The sequence below is a fragment of the Rhinichthys klamathensis genome, unplaced genomic scaffold, assembly GCF_029890125.1.
Source record: "Rhinichthys klamathensis goyatoka isolate OS25496 unplaced genomic scaffold, OSU_Roscu_1.1 h1tg000348l_1, whole genome shotgun sequence".
NCBI classification, from domain to species: Eukaryota; Metazoa; Chordata; class Actinopteri; order Cypriniformes; family Leuciscidae; genus Rhinichthys; species Rhinichthys klamathensis.
In genome coordinates, this window is record NW_026606860.1 from 16,314 (window position 1) to 36,367 (window position 20,054).

The window sequence follows — 20,054 nt, forward strand, 5'->3', positions numbered from 1 at the left end:
GTCTCAATATATGCCAGAAGTTATCCACTTATTCAATGCACAGCTGATTCAAGTGTCATTGCAGCCAGTGCAATGACACTATCACAACTTGAAAAGTTGAAAGTTGAGCCCTGACTCAACTACATAAGTTTTTATAATGCCTACATTCAAGTGACCCAAACATAATTACAATCATTTCAACTACACTACAATTTAAAATAAATTAAAAATACTATAAAGAAAATACTTGCTATTTCCATAGACATTTAGTGATGTTACAGAGGGGTATGATAGGAGAGCTACTGGGTATACAGTATACATTGCTTTGTTTTCTTTTTTTCAGGTCCAAATTCAGTATAAATTTACAAGATTTCTCAGAGACTGATTTTGCACACTATAGTTATAATAAATCTACAAGAAATTGTTAAACTGTAACAACCTCTGACTAACTGTTTATCTGGAGTTAACTACTTTTGGCACTGAAAGGAAGGAAGACTTACTGCATGATAATTTTATGACCAACATCACCCAGGATTCACAGTAAAATTCCTCAATAATTGCATCCAAAGACCTGTAAAATTATTCAAGTATTCAGTAATAATGGGTGTACCTATAAGGAGAGCTCTCAGTAAATTTGTTTTATTATCCTTTACTTTTTACCAACTTGCTTACTTTCATCTCTAAATATAAAATGTAACCAAAAGACGTAACATTTCTTTTTATATGCAGGATCATTTGCTATCTGTCTTTTAGAGGTGACATTTTCTGTTTTATACAGCAGCTCTGTAGTTTCAAGAACAGATTATTGGTGAATTTTAATTATTATTCTTAATTTCACTTCTGATCAAATGAACAGACCTCACCTCACCAGACTTGCTTGACGTCAGTCCCTTTTCTGGTCTCCACTGAACTCCCTGAATCCCTCAAGCGAAAGTTTGAAATGCTTATTAGCTAAACTTCTGAAAACCAGCGAGACTTATATCCAGTCATGTCTCGGTAGGCCTACTTAAATCTATATTTACATCATGTATACTATCATTATTGTTTTGCATGACTGTATGATGATGAGTTTATTGCCTTTAAATATTGCATTTTCATGATGTCATAGGGTGAGTTGCATGGTTTACAGTTCACAGTATGTCTGTTTGCATTAAAAGGTTATATTTATATTTTTTTCCTTTTTGGTAATCATATTTTGTTTTGCATGGAAATTCACCAAGCTATTTTCAGTTTCAAAGCTGATGTTAATTCTGTTCAGTATGTGACAATTTGTTTCAATATTTCAATAAAAAAGCATTACATATAATATTTCTACTGTTATAGTCAGCCATGTATCCCTAAAACGTCTGGCCATTTAACATGCTATAATGCATTGAAAATTATCTGAAGCAGCATTTTCAGTGTTTCATTCTGGGTTTTCTCTAAGGGGATATTGATTTCTACAGATTGTCAAGTATCATTCATTAGCTTGTATTTACTAACTATTTGGTGACTTTTGCAATTTTGCAGCCTTTTTTTTTTTTTTTGCATCATAATGTTCTGCATTGATTCAGTCGTCCTTGCCAAAAGGGGGCAAGAGAAGCATTAACAGGCACCTGTGTTTCATTTTCAAGCAAAAACGGTAATGAGTTTTATTTAGAACTGGACTCTAGACTGCTACAATAAGGCCTATTTTAATTTTATACTAATAAGCCTCCTTCCATGTTTATTATAATCAGATTTCTGCTGATTTTTTATTTATTTTTTCTCTATTCAGAAGTACTGCATTAAAACATGCAGTTTTTTTTAAATCTGCTCTGAGAGTCTGTCAGTGAAACAATACAAATCACTAGTGTCCTCTCAAAATATTTCCTTCAAATTGTTGCATAATTGATCTTTCTACAACATATATTTAGGTTGGTGGCCATTTGACAAACAAGACTGGATTTGTATTTACACAAGGATTTACAATAAAAATCCATAGACCTTTGCTCTAAACTTGTGCTAAACAAAACTTAATCCCCAAACAGTAGCTCAGAAGTGTTGCCTCACTTGTACTCATTTCTTAACTATTTTAGTCAGGCACCTACACGTGAGGCCGGGGGCCCTTCACAGTTTTACAGTCCAGTTCAATTAACTAAATGAATAGCATAGCTAAATTTATCCCTGTCTTAAGCATTGTTTGAAGAAAATATTACATTTTTCTATCATAAGAATAAATACATCCCACAGTGTGGGTCAATGAACTAAAGTGCATGAGGCTGCATGTGGTGCATATTTAACTGCATAAATAAATGTAAATATATGCAGAAATACATAATGCCCCTCTTTTCATTCATAACCGTGTTTATGAGTCAACTAAATGCTTAAAATGAGCCATGTGAATATCATCCATGGATATGTTACGAATGAAAATCTTTACAATTTGTTTAACACTATGTCTTTATGATGAAAACAGAAGTGTAGCATTTGTAAACACGGATGCGAATGAACAGAGAGGGCACAGCATGATGGCTGATCCATGTTTTCACGTGCATGTGTGACCATGTTTCGATGCACGCTGTCATGCTTTCTTTGGTGTAGATTTGGAGCCCGACAGACCGTTCTCCGTGTTATCAATCCCTGAGGAGGTGACAAGGCACTCCTTACTGAAAAAGACAAAGAAAGAAATAAACAGAATGAGAGGGAGATCATGTTTAGATCATATATTTACACAGAATACTAATAATAATTAACAATATAATATTATTATATTACATATCAAATATTTTGTAATTCATGAATAATTTAGCTTTTTTATTTAAAATATTGTCAGGCAGTATTTATTTGTTTAGTCTCTACTTTTTGCTAATTTGGCACAAACAATTTCAACGACATGGTCAAAATCTGGTAAATGTCATACTTAAAAAGGGCATAGGTACTCATAGTCTTTCTTACGTGTACATACTAAAGGCTGCCATGAACTCACTTTTTTTCCTCAATCTTTGCGAGAACGAACAGAGTGAAGTTCTTTATCAGCATGAAGGCCATTAAAAAAGCGATGGATCCACCAACACAGGAGGCAATGATAATGGTGAGCGTGTTATCAACCACCCTTACTGAGAGGAGTATCCAGAGAATAAGACAAAAAGAAAGAGAGAATGAGAAAAGAAGCAGTTATTTTAATAATGACCTTGAAATGTAACGTGCATATATCATTCTCTTTCTGTAACTCCCTCTCTCCCCACCCTGCTACACTTACGTTCCTCTACTACGTATAGAGTGAAAAAGGCGGTGTGATTCTTGCCCTTCTCTTTGGGGTTTTTGCCAAAGCAGCTGTAGACGCCAGCATCCTCGAATGTTACGTTCCAAAGCAGTATGGAGATGTTGTTTCCTTTACTGGTGCCAACATACTCCACCCTTTCACGGTAAATGATCACCTTATTTGGGTCCACATGATCCGTTGGAATCACAGAATCAGCCAACTGATTGGAAAACAGAACTCTTTAGTTATAAATGTTAAATTAGCAAATGTTAAGTTACACTTACACACTTAAACTTACACTGGCTCATACACTGTATTTTTGTCTTTGACACTGTCAGTTCTAATGCAGTGCACATTTATATCCTATAAATTGTATTACTCTGTTTTACAATATCCTTAACTTTGATTGTTAGAACATGATTTTACAGCAAGAAAAGGCACAGATGTTTTGAAGACTCGATGCCATTTAGCCTATAGGCTATACATGATCTTTGATACTTGAATGGACACTTGCAGTGTGCTGCACATAATTTGCCACTGAGAAACAACATCAAGTCAATCCATGATTTCCACCTCAAGTGTCCTTGAAGGCATACAAAACCAGCTCAAGAATAAGTGAGGCTTTCTATTTATATTTCCATCCAATCAATGTTAAACTTACATCACTGACAGTAACTCATTTGAAAATTATATTTTGGATGGTTCTTAGAAGTAAACAGAAGTCGGATACAACGTGAAAAGTGCCTTGCTGCATTGACTACGTTTACATGCAGCCAATTTTCGGGTTATGGTCGGGTTAAGGTCACTATTCGGGTTTCTGAAACATTAGGAATAACCCGTTTACATGCGTGAGCAGAGAGAGTTTCTCCTGTATACATGGAATTGCAATATCCCGATGTAAACGGCGACGCACGGTTAGCGTCAAGATGTACGGACAACCTTAAGACGCAATATGCGTCATTTCCGATTCTTCTTCCTGTATCCAAAGACAACAACAACAGCAGCAGCACGCGGATAATGAATAGTTTGGGGCAGATAGCGATCGCCTTTGTTTGCGCTTTGGTGCTGGTACTGACCTCGCTCCAAAAGTATGCTGTGCTGTGTCTCGCCATGTTTACTTCCGGTATACTGCACGCGGGTTTTTGTATGCGCTGAGAAGTTCCTCTACTCAAAAGACCAAGATTCCTTGCGAATAGAACATGCGCAGAACACAAATCACTATGGGGATATGCCGATGCGCGTTTACATGACCAAAATTCGGGTTAGAAAAGGGGTACCCCAGGTATCATATCCCGGTTTTTAAAATCCGGGATATGAGCATATTCGGGTTTTTGCAGGTGTTTACATGGCCGTGCGCGACCGGGTTATTGCTAATATTCCGGTTTTGAACGGGTTATTGGCTGCATGTAAACGTAGTAACTGTGTCATATATAACAGATTAGTACGCGCGTTAGATATGTAAATGATGCACATTCAGCAGGTAATTATCGCTAAAATAAATCCGCTCCGATCCATTTTCCATCTTATTAGCTACACGGCTGCTTACCAAATATATAAATAGGCCTAGGTTGACATGACATATTGATTTGAGTGTGAAATATTTGATCATTTTACCTACATTATCTTAAAGTTTCTGCTAAGAATTACAATATTACAATAAAACAATCACAAGACGAACACTGCAACAATATCAACAGTAATTGCCTACTAGTCCCCTGAGATCTTTGTCACTTCAATCGATTAGACGCAAGATGGCGCCAGCTGCGTTTGTATGAACATGTACAAAGGCGTTCACGTGATCAGTGTCAAAAATCGACTTTGATTAGTGAGCAACAAATAGTGCATACTTTTTTTCTCCTAAAACTTTATTTTCAGGTTTAAAATTAGATTACATTTTCAATGGGGTATCAGATTTTTAAACTCCAAATAAAGTTTGTTGTAGTAGCCCAATATTAAACATTTTAGTTATGTTTGTGTGGCGATATGTTCAATTCTATTCTGTTCTATTCTATGCCAATTATTTGCAAGTGTGTCTGATGTTATGCTATACATTAACAGTGGAATAGAGTATTACAGTAGGCCTAGGCTATCTATCCCATGATTATTGAACAAAATATCTGTTAGCCTACCTTCTGCATGGTGCCATTATCATTGAACTCCCATTTGAAGTAGAGGTTAGTGATCCCAATACAGCTGGCATAGGTGCAGGGCAGAAGGACTGTGCTGCCGTTCACTGCTTCCAAAAACGGGATCTTACCAGTAGACATCTCCAGAGCATGAACGCAACACACACCTCAAACAGGAAGAGAAAGCAGATAAGGGAAACTGAAATGAAATATTCATAGTTGTGTTGTCAGTAAAACCATAAGAGAGAGAAGCAACTCTGGTTAGTCAAGGTCAGTAAGATATTATAATGACAAGCTGACATGTGCACTGATTAAAATACAGTATAAATAAAATAAATATACCGTATAATAGCCTACAACCATTCTCTCACATGCACAAAGGCGATTCTTTCATTGAACTGATGTTTTTTCTCATGAATCATGAGATCATCTCATTGTTTTACCCCGACAACCTTCTTGTTACCAGCCCTAGATGTTTAACACAATGCCAAACTGTAATAATAGTCAAATTAGTACATAACACTAATAAATTCATAAACACATTAATAAAGAAAATTAATTAGACTATTTTATGTAAAATAGACAAACATCTATAGTACTAGACTGCAGATAAACAGACATCCTTCACATAACAAGGACAGTTGAATAGTTCTGTAAGGTGTTTAGTTTTCTACACTGTAAAATCTAACAGTTCTTCTAACTAATACTTTTTAGTTAACTTTACTTAATGTCTTAACTTAATTGTAATATAGTAATAATCTGTAATATTCACATAATATGCCTTGGTTACTCTGAAAACCCAAGTGAAGATTAATTGATTGGTTTGAGTGCCATTTTGTCAAGGAAAAAAGAAAAAAGTTTTTGAGGCGGGGCATTTTCATCCACTTCTGCAGTTATCTTAATTCACTCATTTCCCAAAGTCATCTTGAATGTTGAATTGTCAATACAACTGAAAATTTTGAGAGAACATCACATAAGCTGACTTCATAAACTGATGTTGATTTTCCTAAATGTTTTTGTTTTAACTCACCATTATGGTGATTCGTGTTCCATTTGGTTGGGCACAACTTCATTTATATTATTGTAATTCTCTTTCTCTGATTCAGTGATATAACACGAAATCACAGTTATTTGGTTTTAACCCTTGTGCATTGTTCAAATTCACTACCCTTTCGTTGTGTTCGTGGCTGAAAACAGCCACTTTAAACTGCTGTAAAAATGTATCAGATAAATATTGTTTTCAAATTTTTTCGCATAAAGCTATTAATCAACCTCAGTCCTGATCAAAACTACTAAATGTTAAAAAAAAAAAAATCAGGATTTGAACTCTTTAATTGCCAAATTCATAAATGATGTCACTGATTTGGGGGGAAAACACACACAAAATGACTTATTTTCAATATAAAATGTGATTGTGGACTGGATTTTTTTTATACCTTTTATCACAGTCTTGGACATGTCAAAGATTAGAAACAACATTGGTTCTGATGCATTGTTAGTTCTCTTACGAGAGTATCTCTCGTACTGCGTAATATCTTACGCTATGGGGAAAACCTCTTTTCCACGAGATATTGAAGCCAAAAATTATCCTTAATTTTGAATTAATGTAAAACGCTGTGCAGCAGCATGCAGACATAGGCTGGACGGCTCGCGCGCTTATTGGCTGCCCTGCTGCAACAGCAGCAGCCTATCGAGAGAGGCGCTGCGTGACACCATATCCAATGGGGGCATTTCGCGCCCATTTCGTCACGTCCCGCCAGAAAGGGCGTGGTCTCGCCCTATAAATATAGCTCGATAAGGCTGGTACACTGATTTTCATCTCTTCAGCGAAGCCTCTCGCATCGCTGGATCCGGAGTGAGAAGCCGCGCCGTCGACGCAAGCCTTTCAGCGGTACGAGCTTCTGGAGTCGCTGGCCTCGCCGCCTTCAACTGCCGTACCTGCTGCGCTTTCCGGCGTACTATATATCCTTTACTCTGCTCTGTGTGTATGTGTGTGTGTGTGTGTGCTCGCCCCGCGACTCACACTTCTATCATCTAAAAGAGCCGCGTCTTTGTAAAGATGCCATCCTCCTGTGGCTCGTGCCGAGCCACATTCAGCGACGGGGACCGCCATGTGATGTGTTTCCTGCCTGTGAGAGGATCATGCAGCTCTCGCGCTCGCCGACGGCGGCTGCCCTCACTGCGAGCTATTGCCTACGGTGACTCTGAGGACTCGCCTGGCATCCTTCAGCGAGACTGCACTTCCACCCGCTGCAGTGCCGCGCCGTAAAAAAGTGCCGTACTCAGCGGGTCCCCGAGCCTTCTCCAGCCCGTGAAAGCTCGCCGGTTCGCCTGCCAGCTTCACCAGCTTCACTCGAGTCGCTCACTGACGGATAACGGCCGCCGCTTCCGCCATTAATGACGACGAGATAGCTGCATCTGTAGAGGAGACCTGCTGCTCTATCCTGGCGTCGGACAGTGAGGACTGGGCGAGCTCTGTGGACCTCCCCCTTCTGTCCGCGAGTCGTCAGGGAAACGGGCCAGCATCAAGACCGCGAGCTAAAACCGCGGCTAGCTTTCTTTACGTTATAAGAAATCTACCCCGCCCCCCATGGGCGTGCGTCACCGGCAAAATGAGAAAAGAGTGTGTTTTAGTCCCCGCCGAGGCCGGACTAATCTCCATTTCTCAAACATTTCTCAGCTCCTAGTTTGAGCGGTTGAAAATGTCATTATTGCAGCAATGAGCCTGTTGTATAACACGCACACCTGCATACAAACGCCGACACACACAAAACTATGATGACACTCTCTTATCTGCTTGCACTAATGTAGTTCTCCCTGTGGCTCAGTGGCGGAACCCGAAGCCTTTGCGCGAGAGACCCGTGTTCGATCCCGGCTCTCGCAGCAGATAAAAATTTAGTCTCGCCGCGGCCAGACTTCTACCGAAACTTTTCGCTCGTTCAGTTCCAGAAAATGCGACTGTTCCAGTGTATTTTGCAGTAAACAAGCTGGTACCACGGCCCGCTTGCCTGCACATAAAGGCCGTTTCCACGGCGACCCAGAAAAATCATGTAATCATTGTATTTCTGGTTTTCCGGCCACAGCCGATGGTGTTATAAGTGTAATAAAATGCTCACAGCCCAGTGTTCATTTCTACACACAAACACAGCCCGCCACGGTACAGGGCTTGCACAAATGAAATCGACGCATGTCAATTGTGCATTAAATGTAGTGAATGTGCCCACAACCCAGTGCCCACAAACACTACCACAGTTTCTGTAAAACGAAACCAACACAAGTCTTCCTAGCCTCCTAGGAAATCGACGGTGTTTCAGTCTTGCCGCGGCCAGACTTCCACTGAAATTTTCGCTCGTTCAGTTCCAGAAAATGTGACTGTTCCAGTGTATTTTGCAGTAAGCAAGCCAGTACCATGCCCGCTTGCCTGCACACAAATGCTGTTCCCACGGCGACCCAGATAAATCACATAAACGGTGTATTTTCTGGTATTCCGGCCACAGCCGATGGTGTTATGAGTGTAATAAAAATGCCCACAACCCAGGGCTCATTTCTACACACAAACACAGCCCGCAAAAATGCAGGGCTCGCACAAACAAAATGGCCTCATGTCGATTGTGCACTAAATGTAGTGAATGTGCCTACGTCTCAGTGCCCACAAACACTACACACCACATGTCCCACGGGTTCTGTAAAAACGAAACCAACACGCATTCAGTCAGCTCAGGCCGACGGTGTTTTTCAGTGCAGTAAATGTGCCCGCTGTCCTGCGCCCACATTCACTCACAGACATGTTAAGCCCCACGGGGCTCGCCCCGCTCTCTCTCCCTCAGCAAACTGCTATAAGGGTTTTGAGCGCGGCCAGGCTGCCCGCCGCGATCGGCGCGCCCCCCGCCTCACACACTGTAAACACAGTGTCTGCGTTACAGCACGCCGGAGCTCCCTTGTCGTCACTATGTCACGGCCAGAGCCCAGATCTCATTCTACCGCTAGCTATTCACGCGAAAGTGTGGGCACAGCTTCCTGGGGTATCAGAATGGGTGCTGAACACTATAAAAAGAGGCTATTCGCTACAGTTCGTTCGACGTCCCCGCCGTTATACGGCGCACGTCGAGACGACAGTGAAAAACGAAGTATTTCATCTACTTCGAGCCGAGATAGCGAAACTACTGAGCAAAGGTGCTATAGAACCTTTATCTCAAGCTCAGAGCAAAGGGGGCCTACACAGCAGATATTTTCTGGTACCGAAAAAAGATGGAGGTCTCAGACCCATTTTAGATCTGCGACAGCTGAACAGAGCGCTTGTGAAGCACCAGTTCAGAATGCTTACAACCAGGAAAATCCTCGCGCAAGTTTGCCAAGAGGACTGGTTTATGTCAATAGATCTGAAAGACGCCTATTTCCAGATACAAATAGCGTCCCATCACAGGTGATTCTTGAGATTCGCCTTTGAGGGCCAGGCATATCAATACACAGTCCTGCCGTTCGGCCTGTCCCCAGCACCCCGTACATTCACGAAGTGCATGGACGCGGTTCTCGCACCCCTGAGACTCCGGGGCATGCGAGTTTTGAACTACTTGGACGATTGGCTGATTCTAGCTCGATCTCACTCAGAGCTCATAGAACACAGGGCCACATTACTCGAGCACCTCGAGAATCTGGGCCTCACAGTCAATCGGGCGAAGAGCTCACTGTCCCCCAGTCAGAAAATTTCTTTCTGGGTACAGTGCTGGACTCGCGATCCATGACAGCACGCCTGTCATCGGAGCGCGGACTAGACATTCAGCGCGTCGCGAAATCCTTCCGCCACGGCTCTATAGTCCCGCTCAAAAGGTTTCAGAAAATGCTGGGCCTGATGGCCTCAGCAGCCTCTGTGCTCCAGCTGGGCCTGCTTCACATGCGCCCACTGCAGATGTGGCTGAAAGCGCGAGTTCCGCCCTGGGCACGGACCGCTGGTCTGTTTCGCCTCAGGGTCGATCTAAAGTGCGTTTTCAGCTCTGAAACCTTGGAAAGTAACCGACTGGTGTCAGTCAGGTGTGAGTCTGGGGACCGCCTCGAGTGTGCAGGTGGTGTCTACGGACACCTCCACCTCGGGATGGGGAGCGCTGCTCAAGGGCAGACCGTTCGCTGGCCTGTGGTCAGAACGGGAAAGGCTCCTTCACATAAACTGCTTGGAAATGATAGCAGTCGACAAAGCGCTACGGTGCTTCTGTCCCCAGATAAAAGGTCACCACGTCCTGGTCCGGTCGGACAACATGTCAGTGGTGGCACACATAAATCGCCAGGGCGGCGTCAGGTCCCGAAACCTTTCCAGGTTGACGGAACGCCTTCTGGTCTGGGCTCAGCACAACCTGCTCTCGCTGAGAGCAGCGCATGTGCCTGGTCACCTGAATGTGGGACCAGACAGACTGTCCAGAAACAATGTCCCAGCAGGGGAATGGTCGCTGCACCCGCAAGACGATCCAACTGCTGTGGAAAACGTTCGGCAGAGCGCAGGTGGACCTGTTCGCGTCCCACGAAAACGCTCACTGTCCGAAATATTTCTCCAAGAGCAAGGCAGGCTGGCCCACGTCTGGCCTCGCTGTCCCCTCTATGCTTTTCCCCCCGTCTCGCTCCTGCCTCAAGTGCTGGAACGAATCAGGGAAAACGGATGCCCAGTGCTGCTTGTGGCTCCGCTCTGGACAAACCAGACTTGGTTCCCAGTCCTGATGTGGCTGACCAGCACTGCCCCGTGGCCAATACCGTTGAGGAAAGACCTCCTCTCTCAGGCCAAGGGCTCGATTTGGCATCCTCGCCCGCAACTATGGTCCCTACATGCATGGGCCATCAACGGGTACCCGCTAACCTCCTGGAGGGAGTGTTAAACAAGATCACGCAGGCGAGAGCCCCGTCTACTAGACGGCTCTACTCCTCGAAGTGGTCTGTGTTCTCTGCCTGGTGTCAAGCTCAGGGCTTTTCACCCGTAGACTGCGGGGTCACGGAAATACTCTCCTTCCTTCAAGAGCTGCTGGATAAGGGCAGGACCCCATCCACGCTCAAAGTGTACGTGGCGGCCATAGCAACGTTTACAAAACCTGTGTCTGGCCAGTCACTGGGGAAAAACGACCTTGTCGTGCAATTCCTTAAGGGAGCTCGGAGGCTGAACCCTCCCAGACCTCCTTCAGTCCCGGTGTGGGACCTTTCTACGGTTTTGGAAGCCATGAAAGGTGCCCCGTTCGAGCCAATCCATTTGTCAGACATGAAGCATCTGTCTTTCAAAACGGTGTTTCTTTTGGCTCTCGCTTCAGTGAAGCGCATAGGGGACTTACAAGCGCTTTCAGTAAGAGCGTCATGTATGGAGTTTGGGCCTAATGACTCAAAAGTCATACTCAAACCAAGGCACGGGTACGTGCCCAAATCCCTCAACACACCGTTCAGGGCCCAGGTTATTTCCCTGTGCGCTCTCTCGGTTCATGATGAGGAGGAGGATGCGAGTCTCCTTTGCCCTGTCAGGGCACTGAGAGCTTATGTGTCCCGCTCGTCTGTCTTCAGACAGACCGAGCAGCTCTTCGTTTTGTTTGGCGGACGCTCCAAGGGACTGGCCGCATCAAAACAGAGCCTATCCAGATGGATAGTCGACGCCATAGCACTGGCTTACACTTCTAAGGGCCTGCAGTGTCCTTTGGGTGTCAGAGCGCACTCCGCGAGAGGCGTGGCCTCGTCGTGGGCGTGGTATAGTGGGGTTACCTTGTAAGATATCTGTACGGCCGTGGGCTGGGCCTCGCCGTCTACATTTATAAGGTTTTATAACCTAGAGGTTCCCGCCTTACAAGCCAAGCTTCTGTCGGTATAGAATTCAGTGCTATCTGCCCCGCTGTACCGGCCCAGATGCTGAGTTTTGCTTGTGCATCGCTCACTGAGCGATAAAACAGCTCCATGGGTGTTGAATAACCCGTACTGTTACCCAGTTCAGGCTGAACACGTTCACCCTGTCTGTGTGAAACACTGTTAACATAACTAGCTCCTGTAGGATGCTATTTCATGGGGAATGGTGCTTGCAGCCTCTCTTCTCCGACTCTCTGTGAGTCTATGGTGATTATGCACTACATGAGACCCGGGCTACTGCCCTTGGGACTTTGGTGTCGGATCCCAGTACGCACGGCGTCTTGCATTGTGTTCCCCATAGCGTAAGATATTACGCAGTACGAGAGATACTCTCGTAAGAGAACGTACTCGGTTACTAACGTAACCTCGGTTCTCTCTAGAGAGGGAACGAGTACTGCGTATCTTGCGGTGCATACACAGCTCTGGTTCGCTTCGGCAATGAAAACCAGTGTACCAGCCTTATCGAGCTATATTTATAGGGCGAGACCACGCCCTTTCTGGCGGGACGTGACGAAATGGGCGCGAAATGCCCCCATTGGATATGGTGTCACGCAGCGCCTCTCTCGATAGGCTGCTGCTGTTGCACCAGGGCAGCCAATAGGCGCGCGAGCCGTCCTGCCTATGTCTGCATGCTGCTGCACAGCGTTTTACATTAATTCAAAATTAAGGATAATTTTTGGCTTCAATATCTCGTGGAAAAGAGGTTTTCCCCATAGCGTAAGATATTACGCAGTACTCGTTCCCCCTCTAGAGAGAACCGAGGTTACGTTAGTAACCGAGTACGTTTTTTGTGCAGCATCAGATTTTAACTTTTTCTCCCTCATTTACTGTTCATGGCTGTTTTTGCCCCATTGACTTCCATTATAACCACATTTTTTGATTGCAAAGCCATGACACCATATAATCATGCATTTTTGATTGTTGGTGGTTTTCCCTGTTGGGAAGAGGTAAAATTTGTCATTTTTACTGTTGATAACCAGGTGGCACCATTAACCCTTTAGATAGGCCTGTGCAAAAAAAAGCTTAGTTTCTGGCTTTTACATGGAGTTATATGGAGTATAATAGCATATTGCATATTAAAGTGTGTGTGTGTGTGTGTGTGTGTGTGTGTGTGTGTGTGTGTGTGTGTGTGTGTGTGTGTGTGTGTGTGTGTGTGTGTGTGTGTGTGTGTGAGAGAGAGAGAGAGAGTGAGAACTCACCTTGATGCTTCTGAGAAAATCAAAATATGCACCTCATCTCTCAGAACTACATGGAGTAAACAAAAACAAAGTAAGTGTATTTAAATGCTTGCATGCAAGCCTGCTGGTCATTTGATGGTGAGAAGAGCAGCAAGCAACATGAGAAAGGGCTTTAGTAGTGAAGTTTTAGAGATGATTATGCAGCCTGACCCCTCCAGCGAGCTGCAGAATGTATTGTCTTCTCCCTCTGACACCACAGACTCAGGAGAGTCAGATCCTGATTTGGATGTGGCACCCTCATCATCCTCTCTTGCTTCCACTGAAGGCGAGGAGGATTCGGAGGATCCTGGATCTGGGTGGATTGAGAGAATCTTGAGAGGGACATGGTGGCTCTAAAAAGCGCACGACCACTGCGATCATCCCACAGGCAACGTGTGGACTCCCCTCTGGACCTGTAGACGCCTGCCAAAATCAGTAGCCCCATGTAGGCACGGAGATCTGTGGAGTCCACACCCGTCCAGTTTCTCATTGTGCGGTGCCCATGGAGGTTGGTCATGCTGACAATGAGGTCAATCATCTTCTCCGTAAAAAACAGATTGAACACAGAATCCATGTTCTGGACCCTTGCGATGGCATAGCGCGTCGGCCCTGGAGTCACAAGGAAGGGAGTTGTCTCCCCGTTGGTGGAAAACCACACTTCGCCGTTTCTCCCAATCCACCCAGATCCAGGATCCTCCGAATCCTCTTTGCTTGCTGCTCTTCTCACCATCAAATGACCAGCAGGCTTGCATGCAAGTGTTTAAATCCACTTGCTTTGTTTTTGTTTAGTCTGCATTTCTCACGATCAAAAAGGCAGCAGATGCATAAATACACTTACTTTGTTTTTGTTTACTCCATGTAGTTCTGAGCTGAGGTGCATATTTTGATATTCTCAGACGCATCAAGGTGAGTTCTCACACACACTCTCTCTCACACACACACACACACACACACACACACACACACTTTAATATGCTATTATACTCCATATAACTCCATGTAAAAGCCAGAAACTAAGCTTTTTTTTTGCACAGGCCTATCTAAAGGGTTAATGTTGCCACCTGGTTATCAACAGTAAAAATGACAAATTTTACCTCTTCCCAACAGGGAAAACCACCAACAATCAAAAATGCATGATTATATGGTGTCATGGCTTTGCAATCAAAAAATGTGGGCAAAAACAGCCATGAACAGTAAATGAGGGAGAAAAAGTTAAAATCTGATGCTGCACAAAAACTAAAAATGCATCAGAACCAATGTTGTTTCTAATCTTTGACATGTCCAAGACTGTGATAAAAGGTAAAAAAAAAAAAAAATCCAGTCCACAATCACATTTTATATTGAAAATGAGTCATTTTGTGTGTTTTTTCCCCCAAATCAGTGACATCATTTATGAATTTGGCAATTAAAGAGTTAAAATCCTGATTTTTTTTAAACATTTAGTAGTTTTGATCAGGACTGAGGTTGATTAATAGATTTATGTGAAAAAATTTCAAAACAATATTTATCTGATACATTTTTACAGCAGTTTAAAGTAGTGGATGTTTTCAGCCACGAACATTACGAAAGGGTAGTGAATTTGCCCACAGTGTACTGTTGAGTTTTTGAAAATTTTCAAAGCATTTTCCCAAAATATGTGTCAAAATAAGATTTGTCACCAACAATCATTCCATTTGCTGAAACACAGAGAAAGTTATGCCAAATTAAGACTCAAAAATACCCTGAAAACATCCCCAACAGCACTTAAAGGAAGGGAAGTAATAAATAGGTTGCTTTTAAAAGGTTATAAAATTATCTTTTAACATTTCATTGTTATCACGTATGTCATAAACACCTTGTTAAACTTTTAATTGGGTTGATATAGTCCCTCTATATTTGTGACAATATCTTGACCATGACAATTGACCATGTTTAAGTCACACAGACTTCAACAATCAGCATGCAAAACACAACAATGGTAACAATTAATTTTTATTTATTTTTATTAATTGTAACAATAACAATTTTATTTGCTGTTTTTTTGTTGTGCTACTGACACAATACAGCAAATAAAACAAACAAACAAAAATAGTAAAACAAAGCAATTGCATAATTTATTCATGCCGCAATGCACTCTGGGAGTCAGTAATTCTGAGTAGCTACAAGTCAAGAGTAAATCTAAAGTAAATTATCAAGTACTCTCTACAGTTCTTTTTTAGTTACTAGAACTCTAATTAAAGATTTATAGTAAACACCAAGAAAAGAAAAAGTTAAGACTAAAAACTGCTATGCACATGAAACAGTGTCTCTTCTCTGTAGAACCAGATCTGAAATGTGACAGCTGTTATGAACCTTGCTAAACCATATGCTGACATATTCAAAGTCCATAATCAGCTGTGTTCTGAATGGCACTGTAAAATCGAATTAGTTAAACTTATACTTTAAAAAAAGCATGCAAACCGATTGACTTGAAAAAAATAAGTAAAGTGAAATAGGACTGTTATACGGACAAATGCTTAATTAGTATGGTTCACTTAATTCCTCAAGAAACGGATAAGAGGCACAATTAAATTAGTGAATTATTGCATGCTTGCTTGTTTCATTGTGAGGATCAGTTTGTGAATGCAATTTTGCAAGCTAACAGTGAAACTTTGTGTCTGGATACTGGAAATCTAACATATACATGTAATGTATATAACTGTAACTATAAATGTATTTTAACATGCTGTATGTTATGTTTCAGGTTGTGGTTACCTTACAAAAACACCCGGACTTCTCTGACGACAAGTGTCCAGAAGTTTGCTTGGCACGCAATGTGAAAAAGCGAACACGAGCCGACGTAAGAGTGCTCGTGTAACTCTTCAGGAGAGGTTACACGACCAGTGAAGAGGACCTACCAATCAACTGTACCCTTTCATGAGAGATATTTTAAACCAGGACACATCTTGGATCTTGGAAACACTGTGTGCTCAATGTTGATTTTGTCAACATGCTTGTCATCATGTCCTCTGTAAGAGACATTGTGCTTCCGTTACAGAAACGTAGCTGCTGCTTTACCCCAGAGAAACATTTTATTGCACAAAAGTTGATGAGCAAAGAGTCTCATGAGACTTAATGATTGAGTGATGATATTCAGTAATGTATCTTCCGCAATACCTTAGGAGACATAAATAAGAATATTTTAATTCACAGTAAAATATAGAGCTACTAAAAGAATGTGGATAACATAGCCCAGTGTAGCATCTGGACCAATCAGACACACAAATTATTCATTATATTTAATTAATAATCCAGCAAACTCACTCTCCCAACAAAGGTCTATGAAACTTCCCCCAAAACTAACATCCCAAAGAAGCTAACACACTGGCAGAACCCAGTGTCCTGTTACAGGACACATTAAGACTGATAAGACTTTTTACGACCCCAAAAGGAATTTGCAGAGAGTTGTGACTCTCACTTAATTCTCGCTGAGAAGGAGAAATAAACCCTTTTAATCCTATATATTCTATATATAACCACTTGAGAAATGTATAAACATGTATCTAATTTTCCCATCTCATGATTTTCCTTTAATGTGGTTTGGCCTTAACCTGGCCCTAGCCAGATGAATTTCGCTCCGCCTAGCTTCACTCACATCCATCTGGAACCTCTTCCATTGAGAGTGATTTCTCCAACCAACTTTATGGTTTAGCCAATCAGGACGCAGGGCGGGAGTTTCATAGATGTGACGTAGTGGAGAAGCGACCGTGAGACTGTTTTGATTCAGACAACAATGGCGGCTAGCATCGAGGAAGCAAGCGTTAACATTGATGCTGCTATTTCATCCGTGTTGTCCAATCTACCTAATATTGTTTCATTAAAAGAACATCAGCGTCACGGGTTGGCTTCGGTGTGAGTGGTTGAAATAGCACGTCGATAAAGATGACAGACAAGTGGCTTATCCAATCATATGCAAGGATTTTTGATAAGGCCCAGCCTTCTGAAACGCCATTTCAATGGATCGGTTCCAGATGGATGAGTAAAGCTAGGCGGAGCGAAATTCATCTGGCTAGGGCCAGGTTAGTTTGGCCTATGCATTCATTCAACTCTTTTGGATTAATGTTTCAGACTTGCATACTATGGTTAACCAAAATCATGTGTAGCATGTTTAGTCTCTATAAACTCCAATCTTCGTCCCCCATTTGTTAATTTACATTACATTTTACTAACTTTGTGACGCATTAGTATTATAAGAATGTTGAAGATTCTTTTGTTAAACACCCAATCAAATGACATGCTCAAAGGCCTGCTTGAACAAAAGGTCGTAAAGAAATTCCCTCCAAAGGGAACAACTTCTTATTGGCTCACAACCCTCCAGAGGGTGTGACTTCTTCACGGTTTAAAAATCACTGATCACAAGATCACGCCTCTTAGTCTCTTACTGAAATCCTGTTGTGAAGATGATGCTGAACTAGAAGTCCCCCAAGGACCCCCAAGCTTGCGCCAGGCTACGGCCTTGTCTTTCCATTCACCAAAGATCCTCTGACTCACACTGGTTCTCTCTCATCAAGACAACATCAGCAAAGATCAACTGGAGCCTCAACAAATTGCATCAGGACAGTTTAATTCAAATTAAACGGTTTGCTCAAGGCTGTTGATCTGCTGAATTTCAAACAATGCTATAACTTCTTGCTTTCCTGTATTCTGCTTCAGCTCTCTTTCCCTTAAACTGTATGCATGTATGTGTATGTTAGAGTAGTTTAAGTGTTTAGTCTAGTTAATAAAATCTTGTTCATGTCACAAGTAAAGTTGTCCGTGTTTCAAGCTCATATATACTGGAGTCTCTAATCATGCAGATTTTGACTACTTGCTCTTAGTACTGTAAAGTAAGAAAGACATTTCCATACCCCGGAAATGTACATTTCTTAGAATTAATCAACAATTAACTCTGAGTGTTCACGGCACAAACAGGTTAATTGATTGTAATATTAATTTTACAACATTAAGCTAATTCTATAAACTGATCCAAATATTCAAAGTTATCACTGATTATTAATATTTCTTTAGAGCTAATTTTCTACACCAGATACTTTGAAACCATATGATGAAAAATATTTAAAAGAGACTTTTGCCTCAAACCGCCATGATTTCCAGACATAGGTGATTCTAAACCCTATTTAAGTGGGTCTTCAGTCCCTTTCCTTTCATCGCAGCTCCTTTATATTCTGTGATTAACTCAGCAGCAGTTAAGATCTGTGATACTCCCCTTTACCAGCCAAGAACAAAATCCCTGAAGTTACTGTAAGTCTTATCATGCATTAGTCTGTGTTTTTCCAAAGTATGTTCTCTAGTCTAGAGCAGCACAGGACGTCCCGTACACAGCTCTCGGATGGATAATCGGATGGTCACTCGTTCACTGACAAACCAATTTTGAACTTGCAACCAGAGCCATGTCATATTATTCAAATTCATATTATTGCAGCTTAATTTGTGATACGCAAGCCTTACGAAGGCCAAAATTTTATGTTGAAGTACATACTCATTTGCTTAGTGAAATAAAGTGGTGTTAACATCCTAACATGATGAGAATTAAAGTATTGAATCAGATTTGGAATGACATGAGGGTGGGCAAATAATAACTCTGAGTCTGACCACAATTTCCTGTGCGTGGTTTGACCCACTAATCTAATGCTGACTTTTCACACCGTACTAACACTTTATTCAACAGCTTCCCTGCAATGCAACATTTGGGGCTGGATCTGTGTCTGTCTGTGTTTAAGACACTAGAGCTGCATAGTGTTTGCAAGCTCAGTTTTCAGTATGAATTCCTGTTCTTGTCAGTGAGAGTGTTGTTCTATCCTCAGTACTGTATATATGTCCACGATTATCCCATGTAGACTGTTGTATTTTTAAAGTTTATTTTCCTAAATCAAAAATCATAACTAAACAGTCTTACCAGTGATAAGTATGAGCAGAAGACAGGAAGCAGTTCTTTCAGAGGGTGCGCAACCTCCCCCTCTCAGATGCCCTCTGCTCTGTGTTTCCATCCTGCTCTTCACTTTCTTCTCCCTTCTTTTTGTCACGTCCACCAGCCTTCCTCAGCAGTTCACGTCCAGTTTCCCAGAAGTCTTTGTTCCTCAAGATGCTGCCTGGGTGGCAAAGACACCAGTCCGCTTCTCAGCAGTTGCGCACTTGATCAATCTGTGCGCACAAACGTAAGATTCCCCCTGTCAAAGGCCTGTCCAGATCTCAGAGCTATGGAAGCTCAAGATTCTACCCAGCTGGAAAGATGAAGTTTCTAGAACTCCATCTGGCTCAGTTTTTTGGTTGTTCGGTTGCCCTCTGACCTGTGAAAAAGGGACGTTTTGAAGAAGAGGGCAGCAAGACTTAATAGGCTACATACATACCAACGCTCCACAAATTCCTGTATAAAATATTTGTCCTACATAAATTATAACCCTATATCTGTTATAACCAAGATCAGCTGACCAAATCCAGTTAAGTCAAGAAGTTTTGAAGCAGTTTACTGTAAGTTCGTTTGGATAAAAGTGTCTACAGCATACATGGGAAATTAATAAATATACATAATTAAATATATTTATTCAAATATATTAGCAAAACACAAAAAGTAACAAAATAATAAATAACTTTAATTAAAAAATAATATTATTTATTGTTCAATTAATATATAAA

At 41.9% G+C, this 20,054-nt stretch overlaps 1 protein-coding gene across 1 annotated transcript; it reads right to left on the reverse strand.

The window, feature by feature from the left end:
• Positions 1-1,989: 1,989 nt before the first annotated feature.
• On the reverse strand, positions 1,990-19,618 carry scn4bb (sodium channel, voltage-gated, type IV, beta b). Its single transcript, XM_056232558.1, has 5 exons — positions 19,318-19,618; positions 5,332-5,495; positions 3,200-3,422; positions 2,927-3,056; positions 1,990-2,606 (listed from the first exon to the last, which is right to left on the reverse strand). The coding sequence occupies exons 1-5, from the start codon at positions 19,406-19,408 to the stop codon at positions 2,522-2,524; spliced, it is 693 nt and encodes a 230-aa protein (XP_056088533.1). The 5' UTR covers positions 19,409-19,618; the 3' UTR covers positions 1,990-2,521.
• Positions 19,619-20,054: the final 436 nt, after the last annotated feature.

Excerpts from the sequence above, each read along its gene's own strand:
- scn4bb (XM_056232558.1), bottom strand. The coding sequence starts at position 19,408 with ATGGAAACACAGAGCAGAGGGCATCTGAGAGGGGGAGGTTGCGCACCC. Across the intron at positions 5,496-19,317 it reads TCTGCTCATACTTATCACTG|GTGTGTGTTGCGTTCATGCT; the intron begins GTAAGACTGTTT and ends TTCCTGTTTGAG. Across the intron at positions 3,057-3,199 it reads TCTATACGTAGTAGAGGAAC|TAAGGGTGGTTGATAACACG; the intron begins GTAAGTGTAGCA and ends TACTCCTCTCAG.